Raw genomic sequence first — 15,192 nt, 5'->3', positions numbered from 1 at the left:
TTAGAGGTGCCTAAATGAAGTATTAGACTGTGAAAGAAAACAAGAACAACAATTTATGCTGTGATTAATGCCACAGAAGCTGATCTGTTCTAGCCCTTGTTTCTTTCCTTTCAATTCTTCACAAGAAAAAAGGTATTTTCAGATAAAACTTCTCATGCTTAGTTTTAGTCTCTAGCTGAGTGGTTTTCTTTTCTGAATTTGAACAAAGGAGAAAGGTTTGTTACTAAGCTCAATAAACTGCTTGCTCTTATTACTTCAAACCTGTCGCACTTGTCATCAGCAAAGACAGCAACTCTTGACAGTTTTGCAAAGTTGTCCTTTGATCATTAACTTTAATGTTCTAAAACTTTTCCATATTTAACCTTTTTTCTGCATGGCATCAATAGTTAGAAATGGTGTTGCTTCTTGCATTCGCTGTTCTTACAGTCCTAACGTTAAAGCAAGGTAAGAATTATCACCAAAAAAAAATCTGATTCTCAGTTGATGAACAATTTTTTCTCTAATCCTCATCATTTTAGTATTGATATTCCTCACATCCATACAACTTCCAAGATAACTACAGGATGATGTGTTTCTAATAGTGACATTCATATTATAATGCACTTGGACTATATTGCTTTTTAGTGAGGATTATTATTGCATTTGGTTAGAGCTAAAGCAGTTTGAAACAGTTTGCCTAGGGAACGTTAGAGCTAGTATCACAAAGTATAATTTCTCTATTAAACCTTAGTCATATGTGTTATGTGATCTAGGATTTTTTTTTAAGATTTCCAATTTGTGAATTAGATTAGTAGCACTTAGAGGCAAGCAGCTTTTCCCCTTCCTGAGAGAAGAGGGGAGAAATACTGTGAAAATATGAAAGGCTGTATTCCCAATTTCCATTTTGCTTGTAGTGGTGAAATATTTTAAAAGGTCTGTGCTTTATATCATGTACCAGATAGTTTATTAGTTGAAGACTGCTGATGCTTTTACATTGCTGGAAAAGTTTTGAAGCATTTCTCAAAGTTGATATGATAGTGGATTATATTTGCATTCAGGCATTTGTGTGAATTGTCTGATGATTAGAGTAACGATGTGTTTAGTACAAATGCACAAAAATTGCAAAAAATATCATGAGTTGTTATCTTTCACAGAATTTGAAGTGCTCAGTCTCTTAAGTGACAACTTCTCATTCACTCCAGCCTCCAGATCCTTGCTAGCATTTGTTGCAGCGCTGCAGCCTGGTGCCTGGAAGCTGCCAATCACCTTTGTCACACACTGGGGTTCGCAAGGCAGACACTGCTCAGCAAGCTGATAATGCTGAGAACTTACTGGATAATTTTTTTATTGGCCTTATGGGTTAATTCTCTTGGGCTGTTTTTATTGTTGAAAATTCAAACAACCTCAGTGTTAGAAATCTCCTGAGAAAGGTCACTTAAAGTGCTAGTTCATGGTGGCAGTACAAATAAAAAATTGCCCTGTAAGATGAGGTGACAAACGTGAATAAGTAAGAAGAAAGCAGTTGTGCTGAATAAACATTTTGTTCGTTGCCAATAATTTTGTTCACTGCCAATGAATTTAAGAAATGGAACTATACCCCAAACTCAGTCTTTTAGCTTCAATATGCCCTATACTCAAAATAAAAGCTTCTGTTCAAAGGTCGTTTGCCTCTGAAATCCCAAATGTCAGATCTTTGAGTTACTGATTGCGACCTGGGACTAGTGTATTTCCACTGAAAATAGACATCAACTAAACATTATGTTGCAAGAAACCACAGACTTGCTAGGAAAAAAAACCCCAACAACAACAATAAAAACCCAACAAAACAAGATAAAACCCCCCAAAGTCCCTCCTGTGTAACAGAAGTTGTCCACATGCCAATGCCTGCTTCTCCCTTAAAAGGTAAATAATCTGCACAGCCCAAATTTATGATGTGGAGTTGCATTGCCAGCCCCATTTTGAATCATTCAAAATGATTCAGTTTTCAAATCAAGACATTATTTAAGTTTGATTCAAAGATGCTAGGTTTGGCCATTTGAGATTATGGTTTCTTGAGTGCCTGTCTCACGTAGGAATTTTTAACAGTTATAGCTTCTTCGAGGGAGATGGGATGTTTCCTGCCTTTATATGAAAATTTTTATGACAGAGGCATTTTAAAATGTTAATTAGGAAACTAAGAGGGAATAAATAGGAAAGACGAACCATATGTGGAAAAGGAGAAATGAGAAAATTGGAACGCTGGTCAACAGAATGTAAAATGAGCCTTTTCTGAGAATGTGACCAGGGATTAGAAGATTTTATGGGTGGCAATAAACTGATAATTTGATAATAACTGATAATTTGACTTTGGGAGTATAATTCCACTGACAATTCCACTCTGGTTTCATTCATGTCAAGTTTCAAATCAGTCCTGATTTAAATAAGAGATTTATGCAAGGATAGTGGGAGCCCACATGAGAGACTCGTTTGAAGGATGATCAGCCTACCTCATTTTCTGAGTCTGCCTAATTGCATTGTATAAAGTGAATGTGTAGGCGCTGACCCACAGCACTGGTGCAGCTATGCCATGGGCACACATGTACCTAGAAAACTGGTAATCAGGCTCTGCAGGGACATTGGGGGTTACCCCATTTTGTAACTGTTCAGCAGTGAGGTGATCCGTAAGCAAGTTTTCACCATTATAAATTTTGCAAGAATGTTGCATGTCCATGTCACAATTCTAGTATTCCTTCAGGTTAAAAATTGTTTTCACCTTGATTCATGAGGTTGAATCAAGGGATAATTAAGGAGGGGTTAGGAGACTTTGCACTCTTAGTCTTATTTATGCTAAATAAGTGTGATTATGGACTGAAAGTATGTTGAAGAAAGAAACTGTGACAGCACATGTATCATAGCAACATAGCTTATTCAGGAAGAAGTAGATGGATTCAAAATAGAGGATGTGCCAAAGGAGCAGGTGTAGTTTGAAATACAAAGAGTGTTTAGAAATTAATGAGCTGCAGTTTTCAATTATAACATACATTGAATTACCCTAAATTGAATTACTCTGTAGAACAAAAAGGCTAATATTAGATGCATTAGCTGCCAGACAAGACTAATGTGAAATGAGTATTATATATTAGGTAAGAAAATATTAATGAGACATAAAAAGAAATTTTCATACTGCTTGGCTATGTTATACCAGTAGCCAAAGCTCCTATTCCATGAGGATTAAATGAGAAAAAAACACTAATAAATACAATAATAGAAAGACCTTCTGGATTATATGATTGTCATTATCCCCAAGTGTAGACATTTTCAGTTACAAAAAGATACAGAGGTTTATTGTAAAAACTGCTTTTATCAATATGATTCTTAAATGCATATTATAAAGGAAGTGTTGTAAATTAATTATTTCATAAAGTTTGGCCACTGTCAACATTGCCTTGCTAGGAGACAGGTAAGGTTCCTCATCAAAGGGTATGGTTAAGCTTTTTTGATGTGCCTTCTCTTCCCCACCCTGCCCCGTTATTTGAGGAAATCCTTGCAGCAGTGTAGATCAGATGAGAAATAAACTATCACCAGCCCTTTGAGGTTTCAGATTAGTCTAACAGCCTGTTTTTTCTTATGATACTTAATGTAGTATATTAGTAACAAAGAGCATTTGCAAAAAGGGTAGCATTCATGCAGCTGCCAATTTGCATTACATTTTGACTGTCATCACTCCTATAGAGCACACTGTCTTGTGGCATTTATAAATTACTTTTAAGGTACTTTTGGAATACAGTCTGCCTTGGCCTGTCACAAGTCAAGAGGCTTTTGCTGGAGTGACCCTTCACTGCACTGAATGTCAGCCATGCCTCGGTCACAACAGCACAGCTCCCTGCAGGCCACCGAGGAGACATGCCACAGAAAGAGGGGAGGGAAGAAAATGCAATGTTGTTAGCTGAAATAGAAAATGCTGACTAAATGAGAGAGAGATGGAGAAGCTGCTGAGGAGCAGTTTCTGCGTGTTGCTGGCCGATGTGAGGGTCGCTCCCTTAGGCAGAGCTTCTTGCTCCATTATCTCCTGTTCTGGTAGGTCTCATAGCTGCAAGACAGACCTCTAGCCCTGATTTATCAATGCGTACCCGTGTAATGGTTGACTTAAACTATGTCGGTAGTTCTCCCAGTCTCTCTGTTTCTACCTTTCCCAGGGAGAGGAATACCTGTCACAGGCAGCTGCTTTAAGTCACTATTTAGCTTATCACCGCCATGGCCCAGGCTCCTGGCAGGAGGAGAGGAAGATATCATGGACCAAAACCAAAGCTGTGAAGGATGGTAGGGTGGATGGAAAGGACTGAAAGCAAAACTGTAAAGGACAGGCTTCATCTGAAGGATTTACTGGAGACAAATTCTGGTGTTTCATGACGCTTTTCTCCTTGCACAGGAACTGTCTTGCATGCTCTGCCTGGAGAACAGTGATGCTGCCAGCCCCTGAGGCAGGGAAGTGGTATCTTCTGTGCTCTGCCAGCTCCTGGTCCTCTTCTGTACTCACCCAGTTTGGCTGGCGTTGCCCCCCTTCTTTAAGGCACCTTGTTTTCCCGAGGAGAGAAAGAGGTTGTGGTAACGAGCTGCTGCAAAGCAAGGAGAGAATTGCTGAGGCTGATACCTCAGCTTTGAACCCATGGTAATGGGGAACTGCTTTCCTCAACACAGAGTTAGGAGTGAAAAGAAGTTGTTTCTTAGCTTTCTGGATAGCTTTTATCATGGTGTTTGATTGGCATATCCTGCCTCAGTGTCACACAGATTGGTAGCAGCTCTGCATTTGTTGTACAGTCATATCTTGCCCTTTGCGAGCAGGCTGGTAGTCTCTGACTTTAAGGGAAGGGCTGGAACAGGTGGTTGTTTTAACAGAGGCAGCCAGGGCCATGGGGACATTCTGCGTCAGTGGCTGTAGGGAAGAGCCCTGTGGCATCAGCTGGCTCAGGACCAAACCAGGACAAAGCAGGAGCCCCAGGAGAAGGGAAGGACTGCGCTATCTCACCCAGAACACAACCCTGTGAGGAAGTATATTATTTATACAGCATAAATGAAGTCGTAGCTGTTGCTTGTAAAACCCAGCTTAGCACCATTAATGATCATAGAATCATAGAATGGTTTGGGTTGGAAGGGACCTTAATGTAGTTCCAACCCCCCTGCCATGGTCCACTAGACCAGGTTGCTCAAAGCGCCATCCAACCTGGCCTTGAACACTTCCAGGGAGGGGCATGCACAACTCTGGGCAACCTGTTCCAGTGTCTCAACACCCTCACAGTAAAGAATTTCTTCTTTATGTCTAATCTAAATCTGCCCTCTTTCAGTTTAAAACTGTTACCCCTCATCCTATCCCTACACTCCCTGATAAAGGGTCCCTCCCCATCTTTCCTGTAGCCCCCTTTAAGTACTGGAAGGTCACTATAAGGTCTCCCCAGAGCCTTCTCTTCCCCAGGCTGAACAACCCCAACTCTCTCAGCCTGTCCTCACAAGGGAGGTGCTCCAGCCCCCGATCGTCTTCGTGTCCCTCCTCTGGACCTGCTCAAGCAGGTCTATGTCCTTATGTTGGGGGCCCCAGAGCTGGACACAGTGCTCCAGGTGGGGTCTCATGAGAGTGGAGTAGAGGGGGAGAATCCCCTTCCTCGACCTGCTGGCCACACTTCTCTTGATGCAGCCCAGGAGATGGTTGGCTTTCTGGGCTGTGAGCACACATTGCTGAGTCATGTTGAGCTTCTTGTCAGCCAACACCCCCAAGTCCTTCTCCTCAGGGCTGCTCTCAATCCACTCATTGCCCAGCCTGTATTTGTGCTTGGGGCAATCCTTGGGGACCAAAGGACCTTGCACTTGGCCTTGTTGAACTATGGATGGCATCCCTTCCCTCCAGCATGTTGACCATGCCACACAGCTTGGTGTTATCAGCGAACTTGCTGAGGGCTCACTCAGTCCCACTGATTACAACATCCACGTCCCTGCCTGTGCGCATTCTCACGTGCCCATGAACACCCCTGTAGTGGTATTTGTACCTATGGAGTGTGAAGGAAATTTCCAGAATTATCCCCGCTCCTTCAGTGGACACAACAGGCCAGTTGCTGACCTCCCTATAAGCTAAGTTGCTTGATGTCAGCAAAGTCCTCCAGAACCAAACCAAAAGCAGAACTTGTTACCAGAGGTACTGTGAAATGTTTATTTTATTTTTGCCATGGCTAGATTCATGGTCATATCCAAAATAGCCCCTTCCCACAGGAAAGAACTGTGTTTGCCACTGAAAAGTGCCTTGCTTCTGTGCCACTGTCCAGAACAGCAAATGTTAATTGTTTTTGTCTTGTCAGTTACTGAAAAGAGGAATAGTCACAGTGGATGAATTTTGCCAGTGCACAGTTTCAAACTGTCATTTCCAAAGGCCCATACTGGTAAATGCCGGGAGCAAACCTACAACCTGTCATGCCACTAGGAACAAACTAAGCCGACTGACCTAGATCCAAATCAGCTGCAGTGACTGGTAGGTTATAGGGCTAAAGCTACAGAAAAACAGCTTTTCTGTTGGCTTCCCCTAAGATCTCTGCTTTTTTATGAGTATGCTCCCTTGTTTTGAAAACTTCAGGGTATTTCTGGTAGGCATATCAGTGCAAACATCTTCCCAAATAATGCTAATACACTCTAATTGTATTGCACAATACAATACCAAATGAACTCACTTCTTATGCAGTAATTTTTAGCAGCAATATTGGGCAACATTTTTTCCATAATTTAAACTTTGGTTTAGGTTATTTCTTGGTTTTAATTTAACAGTCATACTTTAAACCAAGACAACACTTTGGCTGAATTTATTTAAGGTTTTAATTAAAACTTTTTTTAAAAACTTTTAAAAAAATTCTAGCTATAAAAATGTGTATTACCTGCTGTGGAAATCACATACTTCAAAAATATTTATATTCAAAAATATAAATAGACATTTCTTTAGCTTTTGCAATAAGTATTTCCCAGGGGGGAGGTCTGATTTGGAAAATTTTGTTATAAAAAACAGAACTTTTCTCAGGAGTAAGTTTTCATCATTCAACCATGTGTTAAACCCTGACTCCCCTGTAGGTAACTGTGCCTCAGAGCGGGGTTGTGTGTTGCCTGAGGATCCCAGTATACTTTGAGCATTGTGGGAGCCTGATGCTGTCCGTGTGCCAGGTAAATGTGGCTGTGTTGGAATGGCAGCAAGCGAGGCTGCGTGATGGTCCTTCCCATCCAGCTTTTGAGATGTCAACTTTCAAGTTGAACTTTTCTTTTAATAGCATCGCTACCCCTCGCTCACACCATGTATCTGTGGGCAGAGGGTGTGCCTGGCATTAGCATGTCTACAAGTGAAGAAAATTAAATGAAAACAGCTTATCATCACTTTTAAATAAGAAGTAAAATTTTGGGCTCCCCTTCCCCCCTTGGAGTAATTCTGTGAAAGATATGACTGGGAAAATTATATTTAGCATGGAACAAGCCTTCACTGAGAACAGCATTGAGGAAATTGGGCTCAGTTTCACAATCTGACTGATTAGCTTTTGAAAATCGTATACTGAGCCCATAAAATATGCTCATAAAGCGTTCAGGCAAGGAAGGATTTTCTGAGCATATACATTTGGCTAAGTTAGCTATACAGTGAAACAGAACACAACATACAGTGGCTAACTGCATAGCAAACCAAATAGCTCATTTCTTGAGATATATACAATAGGGCATCATCTTTAATTTTTAAAAAAAATGCATGCAATATAACTGCTGGTTAATATTATTATTAAAATACATTCCTTAGGGGGAAGAGATTGTATTATATATAAAGTCTGAAACAATAAAGGCATGTTTAGGCATAAAAACATGAAAATACCATATGAGAATGAAAAGCCTGCAGTGTACTGCACATGCATTTCCCGAGACTGAAGAAAACATGATACTGTGTGTGAGAGAGGAGCCAGGTGGTCATGAAACTAAACACTCCATTGTACTGGAAATGCACGTGGGCTTCAGGAAGTCTGATCAAGTCTAATCTGGGCATTTTAGGACTTGTGAACTTAACCTGACTTGAATTTTTCTGGGTTTTTTCTCGAGTAATTTTAGTTTATTACTCAACAAATGGGAATGCTTTTAGAAAAATAATTTGTCCGATGTTGACTGAATTGTGTGACTGGATTAATCTTACATAATGTGTCTTTCAGAGAGTGACTAACTGGAATTTACTGTGAGCCATGGATGGCTTTAAAATTAGTTCTGTGGAGTCTTCATAATAAGACTTACTGATTGTGAGATTAGTACCAGAAAATACGCATACATTATCCAGCTAACACTGGGCAAATAGCGCTCAAGAAAACAGCTGTTTCTCCCGCATCCTGAAGGACTGCTCCAGGGGGAAGTAAGGAAAGCGGAGTCCCAGTAGGACCTAGATTGAACCCCTCTTACAGTTGAGGTTTTAGAATAAATGAGAACACTTGAGATAGCAGGTTACAGTCTTGTTTTTCTTTTTTTTTCTTTCCTTTAGTTCATATGTCCATATATACAATATGTATAAACAGATGTCTTGGTTTGAAGGTTGTCGTGTTGCTGGGTTTGGTTTTTTAGTGCTTAAGTCACTAAAATGTACAGGACTGAGAGGCTGCTCTGATTGGGTGCTCTGCTGAGAGGTTGCTCAGCTATTACTTCCAGTTGTTCCATTTGCAGTTCACCTCAATCCTGTGAAATCACGTCCTTAAATTTTAAAATGACAGCCCTGCAGTTTCCCTCCTCCTGGAGTCTGCACAGCATATTGCTCCCTACACATGCAATGATTGCAAATGTCTGTCACAAACAATTAATAAAATAAAATCAAGACTTTACTTAGAAAAGTGGAAGGGAGAAGACTTTCTTCCCCAGATTTCTACCTCTTCTTCATCCAGTACGTAGCAGACAGTATCTAATAATTGTCCCTGTTAAGGTAGACTTCAGAGAGAGCAAGTTATAAAGGTAACAGTTGGAAAATGAAAGGGCTATGGAGAGGAGAGTTGGCTGGCGGGTGGGAGTGCAGGAGCCATTGGTGGAGAGCAGGCGTTGAATCAAGAGCCAGCCAGGGTGTAAGAAGGCGAGCGGGACCTGCAGGCTTCCAGGCTGGGAATAGAGACAGCATAGAGTGGCTGGAGTGGAAGAGAAGAGCTTCCTGCAGTATTTGAGTTGAACCCCCAGGTCCATGACTTTGCTCTCAGGAATGGTGACTCATCTCTGCAATGACTAGGGCTACCTGAGGACAGTGACTTGTTCTCTCTTACTTTATTATCTCATGTACTGGTAAGCTAAAGGTCTGGACCTGCCCAGTGACCCAAACTGTGGTCAGGAAGGTGTGTACAACAGAAATTTCATTCTTTGTTTTGGTTTTCAAAAGAAACGAAGTGGGCTGTGTTAAGAAGAGCACTAGCTTGCAATGCCAAACTCCCAAAGTTAGGCAATGGCAGAGGAATGATCATAGAATTATGTCATCTGAAAGCAGTTATATGAATTCTAATTAAAACACTATTTTGGGGAAATATATGTAAGAAATAGCTAACAAATATATATTTTTTGTAATTTTTCTGTTGCTAGGTTTATGGGTTTAACTTTCTTTTTATCTAGGCTTCTGGTGTGCGCAACTGTAGTGCATAGAGCAAATGTGAAGGGCTGTAAGTGTGGGTGAGCCCAGTTTTGCTATATTTGTAAACAGCAGAAAATGTTTTGCACTGAACCGTGGGAAGCTGATTTATATAAAACCAATAAGCGGTCTGAGTTAGATTACTGTAACACACAGTAATGTCAGAATTAAAATTCATAATCTTATAACTACTTCCCAGATTATAACTCGTTTTCATAATCACAGCCATGAGGTAGGACCTTTCCCTGTTGGGTAGTTTTGCTTACCTTTTTATTGGCATTCTTAAGATTTAATTTTCCAGGATCCAGAGATCAGTTTCTACTAATGTGACTCTAAAGTGCCATTGAAAATAAATCCGTTCTTCAGAATTAGGAGGAAGGAAGATTACAATTAAGGAATAAATATATCAAAAACCAAATATGTGTTCTACCAATGATTGGAAGGAAAATTCAGAATTCTTTATCTTGCTTCTTAAGTGGAATTATACAAAATAATAAGGATTTATTCTGATAGTAAATGTACTCTTGAAAATTGCTCAGTTATTTATTTCCAACAAACTCAATTTTCAAAGAGTTTATTTCCTAATATGAAATTTTGGTGATTTCTTTTTTCCCTTTAAAAAATAAGGTAAATTTGGGGTTCCAACCAAGTGTGTAACGAAACAACGTTTCCAGAACTGCACAGTTTGCTTCCTGAGCCTGTTGTCACTCAAAGCTGTTTGGAGAAGATGACTCCTCTGGAGCAGGTTTAGGTCCACCTTATTCCATTAAGACTTTTACCTGATGTAGTTCTTGGGAATGAAACCGTGAAGTGGCTTTACCTAGAAAGAAAGGAGAGGATGAGCTCAGAAGTCTGTCTGCTTCCTCCTCCTCTGAGTCCCTACTGTTCTCACACTTACAGATGAGGTGGTCAGTTTTTGCCACCCTCACCTCGTTTTTCTTGACTTCCTATTGCCATGGAGTGGCACTTAGAAGGATGTGCAGAAAAATTCAAGAGGGTCATTATTCGCCTGCAGCGGCAATGAGTGGTTAAAAGCAGGACAGGCAGATTGGGGTAGTCATTGGAAAAGTATTCCTCAGTAGCCCTGCTTGTATTGAAACTGGGAACTGGGCCGGAACTGGGCCAGATACTCCTAAGGCCCCTGTATGAGCCAACAGCTTCATCCTGTATAATCTGCAGCCAGTGTTTCGATTATTAGCTATTAACTTGCATTGCAGATTAGTGGTTGGTGAAGCACATACGTTGATCCTTAATCTCTGCAGCCTGACCCTATGTTGAAACCCAGCAGATTTTTAAAACCTGTAGAGAAGGTACTGGTGGCCATGCAAGGGCAGAGGAGGGGCTCATGGTGAGCATTACTCTCAGCTGCATTGGCAGGATTGAGCTAAATGGTAACACTGTGATCCAGCTGCAAAACATGCCAATTCCACCCAGAAGCCTGCGACAAACAGTGCTTGTCTTCGGTTGTTACTGAGTCATGAGAGATAAAAATACCTTTGCTGCAGAAGGGAGAGCGGTTGTGGTGCTGCAGCCTGTGGCAAGGGAAGGGAGGGCTGCGCTCCGGCTGTGCACAAGGAGGGGTCGTCTTGCACCCTAAACGTCGGGATGGTGGTCAGCCCCACAGTGTAAATCACTGCCATAGTAAGTCAGATCAAAGGTCCGTTTTTGCTGTCTCTGACAAAGACTGTTCACAAATGCTTAGAGAGCACTGGAAGAAAAAGGGAGGGAGTCGAGTGGCCGTCGTGGTGTCAGCGCATGGCTGAAGCGAGCCTCCCTGAGCGGGTATGGCATGGGCTGCCCTGGGCCTCGTGGGCTCCTGTGGCAACGAGTTCAAGGCTTTAGTGGCCGTGTGAAGTACAGTTCCCTCTGGTTTGTGTGAGGGCTAGCGAGGACCAGGTTGTCCTCTGCACGTTTCCTCATCAGTTGCATCCGTCACACTTCAGGTTTCAGCCCCGTTTGAGACTATGTGTCACTCACCGTCTGTTCACGTTTGTGAATTCCTGAAGAGAGGCACCACCGCAATTCGGGGTTTCGGTCTTTGGTGGAAGGGGTGGTGCAGGGAACTCTGTGTGGCATTTGTGTTCACACCCCTGCTAGAAAAGGCCGTTACATGATGTGAGTTTGACGAGCCTCTTTTCATACGAAAAGCACTGGAAAATGCCGTTTTAAGGGAGGAGTGATGAGCATCAACGGCCGCGTTACCTGCTCCCAGCCTTACCTCCCGTGCCCAACCTCTGTCGGGGAGAGCCGCTTTCCGTCTCGTCCCCTGGGGTTGCCGTTCCCTGACGCCCCCCCGCCAAGGGGCGAAGCGGTGCCATTTTGTAGCGGTGCGTGACCCAGCCCTTCCCGCGGGCTCTCCGCGCCGATCCAGCCGCGCCGGGGCTCCATTGGCTGCGGCGGCCGGGGGGCTGCGGGGCCGCCCCCGCCCGGCCCCCGCCCCGGGGGCGGGGCCGCCCCCCGCCGCGGGCAGCGGGGAGGGAGGGAGGCAGGCGCGCGTCCCCGCCGCCGGCCGCCGATGGAGGGAGCGGCTGCGGGCTTGTCCCCCCCCGCCGCCGGCTGCTCCCCCCCCCCCCCCGCCGCCGGCTGCCACCCCCTGTCGCCGGCTGCCGCGCAGGCCCGGCCCGTCGGCCGCCCACCGGCAGGCCCGAGCCCCCCAGCCCAGCCCAGCCCGGCCCGGCGGGCAGCCCGCCCCGCTGAGTTAGCCGCGCGGTGAGCAAGCGCCCTGCCATGGCCGCGCCGCCCCGCCGAGCCGCTTAGGTTCCCGAAATGGTCCCTTCGGGTTTTTCAAACCGATTCTGATAGACACACAGGGCGCGCATCGGCCCGGGGGGCCGTTCCTCCTCCCCGTCAGCTCCAACATGCCATCCAAAGAGCCCTGGTCGGGGCACAGAGCGAAGAGGTCTGCGGTGCACAACCCGAAGCGGGAGAGCCGTCAGCAAGATTTATTGATAGCAGCCTTGGGGATGAAACTGGGTTCTCAGAAGTCATCTGTGACAATCTGGCAACCTCTTAAACTCTTTGCTTATTCACAGCTGACATCACTCGTCAGAAGAGCAACTCTGAAAGAAAATGAACATATCCCAAAATATGAGAAGATTCATAACTTCAAGGTAAGAAATTATGCTACTTCTTTTTGAGGCACCGGGGCTATAGTTTTTATTTTAAAACGCGTATGGTGTTGCAAGGAAGTAATATATATGCAGACTATGACTTTCTGGGAACTTAAATGCCTCAATTAAATCTCATTGCCGGTTAAATCAATTAGACATCTTTAGAACGTATCAGCAGAAGAACAAGGATTGTGGTGTTGACTGCTTGTGTGCATGTATTTGTTTCAATGATATTTGCCATCTGTAGGTTCTCTCTTTTATTTGGAATTGTTTTGTACCGGGAGAGATGCTAAAGGTGAGAAAAACTGGCAAAGTTTTCTTTCAGTTCAAATGAATGTAGCTCAGTTTTACTTACAATGATATGATGCTGAAAAATCTTTTAGATCTGTGGTTAGAGGATTAAACTGATCTTATCTCAATTTGTCGCTGGTAAATAGCTTTGGAGGTAAGAAGCATGTTCTACTGCATCTGGATTGAGCAGATGGTCTGCATTTCCCTTAGTTTCTGGCTTTTCTCCTGTGTTAATGAACTGAGTGTGTTGAAAGCAGCCTGGCTTATACATTGGGGATATTGGAGCTGCTGGCATTGGCAGCTACCGTGTGTTTTAATAAAACTTACTTAGTGTTCTATGTAGCTTCTAAGTACTCGTTTAATTATTTTAAATAATTGGTCAAACGCACTGCATGATAGGCAGTCTTTATTTGTAAGAATTGATGTTATACAGAATTTCTGTAGATGACGGTACAAACTTCATATCTAGTACCTGAAGCCCAGATTTTATCTTTAATGTGTGTTTTTCTCTCCCATGCAGCTTTTTCTTTTATTTATTTTAGAAGAAGGGAAAATCATTAATATAATACAGGCATCTGATGATATAAGCATCTGTTAATTGTCTCTTATTTTCAGATTTGATTTCCATCACACACATGTGCATGTGTGGATGTACACATGCATGTACATACGTATATTTACCTATCATCCACCTGATTTTATTTAAAACACCTTCTGGCTTTTGAGTTCAGATAATCACTAAACTTGGAAACTTTATATGATCAGGATGTTTTGTTTTATTTGAGTTCTTCAGTAAAGCACGAATTTGAAAACCATGTAGAAAATGTTACATAAAAAAGTGTTTAATATGAACGCTTGGCATAAAAAAAATAATCCTGCTGTCTGTCAGTTAAATGTAGAGCATTTTTTCACAGGCTCCTGAGGTATCCTAGAGATCTGAAATGTCTTGCAACTTTCATTTGTTCCTTAAGAGTTTGAAGATAATTCTTGCTGATGCCAGCAGATAGCGATTTTCCATGTACTACAGTGTGTGTAGGATAATTTTGCACACATCTGTATTTCTTAGTTGCTTTCTTTTAGCAGCCTGAAAAACATCTGTTTTGAAAATAATCTGATAACCTGATTTTCGTGTTTAGGTTTGTTTATTTGTTTTTCTTTCAGAAACTGTTTCTGGAAAGTTTGGAAGCTGTGAGTTTTCCAGTCTTTTTTCAAAAACAAACTGTGGGACTGATCCAAGGTCATAGCTACAGCACAAACTTTCCACACAGATTGTTTTCTTTGTAATAGTTGTACTGTAGTTCCTAGATACATACTTGCCAGAAAAATATACCTTGAGAAGTAACTCTTTTCTCAAATCAGTGAAACGGAGTCACCTTACACAGATGATTTTTGCCATAAAAAAGTAGAAGGGAACAAACCCTTTGCCCCTTAAAGGGTGCGCAGCAACCAACCTACCCGCAGAAGGAATGCTGCTGACGTTCGTGGGCTCTAAATGTGGCCACTAACCCATTTTTTTAAAAAATAACCATAAGCCCTTCATAATTATTGCGTTATAGATCTGAAATGAATGGCCATCGTTAGCTCATGTGTTTCTCTCCTTTATCGTTCCTTACATCTCTCAAATTTTTCTTCTTGCATGTATAGATGTCATCGTTTAAAATGTCTGCAGAAGTCTCCTAGGTTGCCTGCCAAGCAGCAAATGTGCCACCCATGTGGGAAGGAAGGAAATGTCAGGCCCAGAGTCTTGAAGCTAGACTTCTGAAAGAAAACAAGAAAAAACAACCCAGAAATGAAATAAATCTATGTAGTTCAGCTAACCAACAGTGACTGCTGTCCCCAGAGGCTCCACCAGCAAAAAAGAGGACACATGCTGCTTTGTACCTCTGCGGCTAATCTTCTCTTCCTTATACAGGCACGAGGCAACAGATAGGGACCCCTAACCCTTTCCCGGCTGCTTCTTTGATCAGTCACATCGCTAGTCACAGAAATGAAGGGGTCTCAGAAATCCTTTGTACTGGAAATGCTGTAACATCCCAGCAGAGGGAGAAAAAGTGGGGAATCAATAATGCACAGCAACTAGCACTGTTGTCTTGGAGAAGGGAAGAAGACGGCAGCAGCCGCTCCGGAGGCGGGCTGGGGTTAGCAGATGCTCGAAAGGCTTGGCCACAGGTTCGGAGCCCTCAGTTCTCC

General features: G+C 42.7%; 1 protein-coding gene across 1 annotated transcript in view; it reads left to right on the top strand.

The window, feature by feature from the left end:
- Positions 1–15,192, top strand: part of CHN1 (chimerin 1) — a 104,582-nt gene that overhangs the window by 59,498 nt on the left and 29,892 nt on the right. The window contains exon 7 of the mRNA XM_074829156.1: positions 12,634–12,711. Coding sequence (XP_074685257.1) covers positions 12,634–12,711 — 78 coding nt within the window. The remainder of the gene's footprint in view (positions 1–12,633; positions 12,712–15,192) is intronic.

The sequence above is a fragment of the Strix aluco genome, chromosome 6 (genome assembly GCF_031877795.1).
Source record: "Strix aluco isolate bStrAlu1 chromosome 6, bStrAlu1.hap1, whole genome shotgun sequence".
Taxonomy (NCBI): Eukaryota; Metazoa; Chordata; class Aves; order Strigiformes; family Strigidae; genus Strix; species Strix aluco.
Note: the sequence above shows the minus strand (reverse complement) of the source record. Positions and strands in the feature narration are given on the sequence as shown.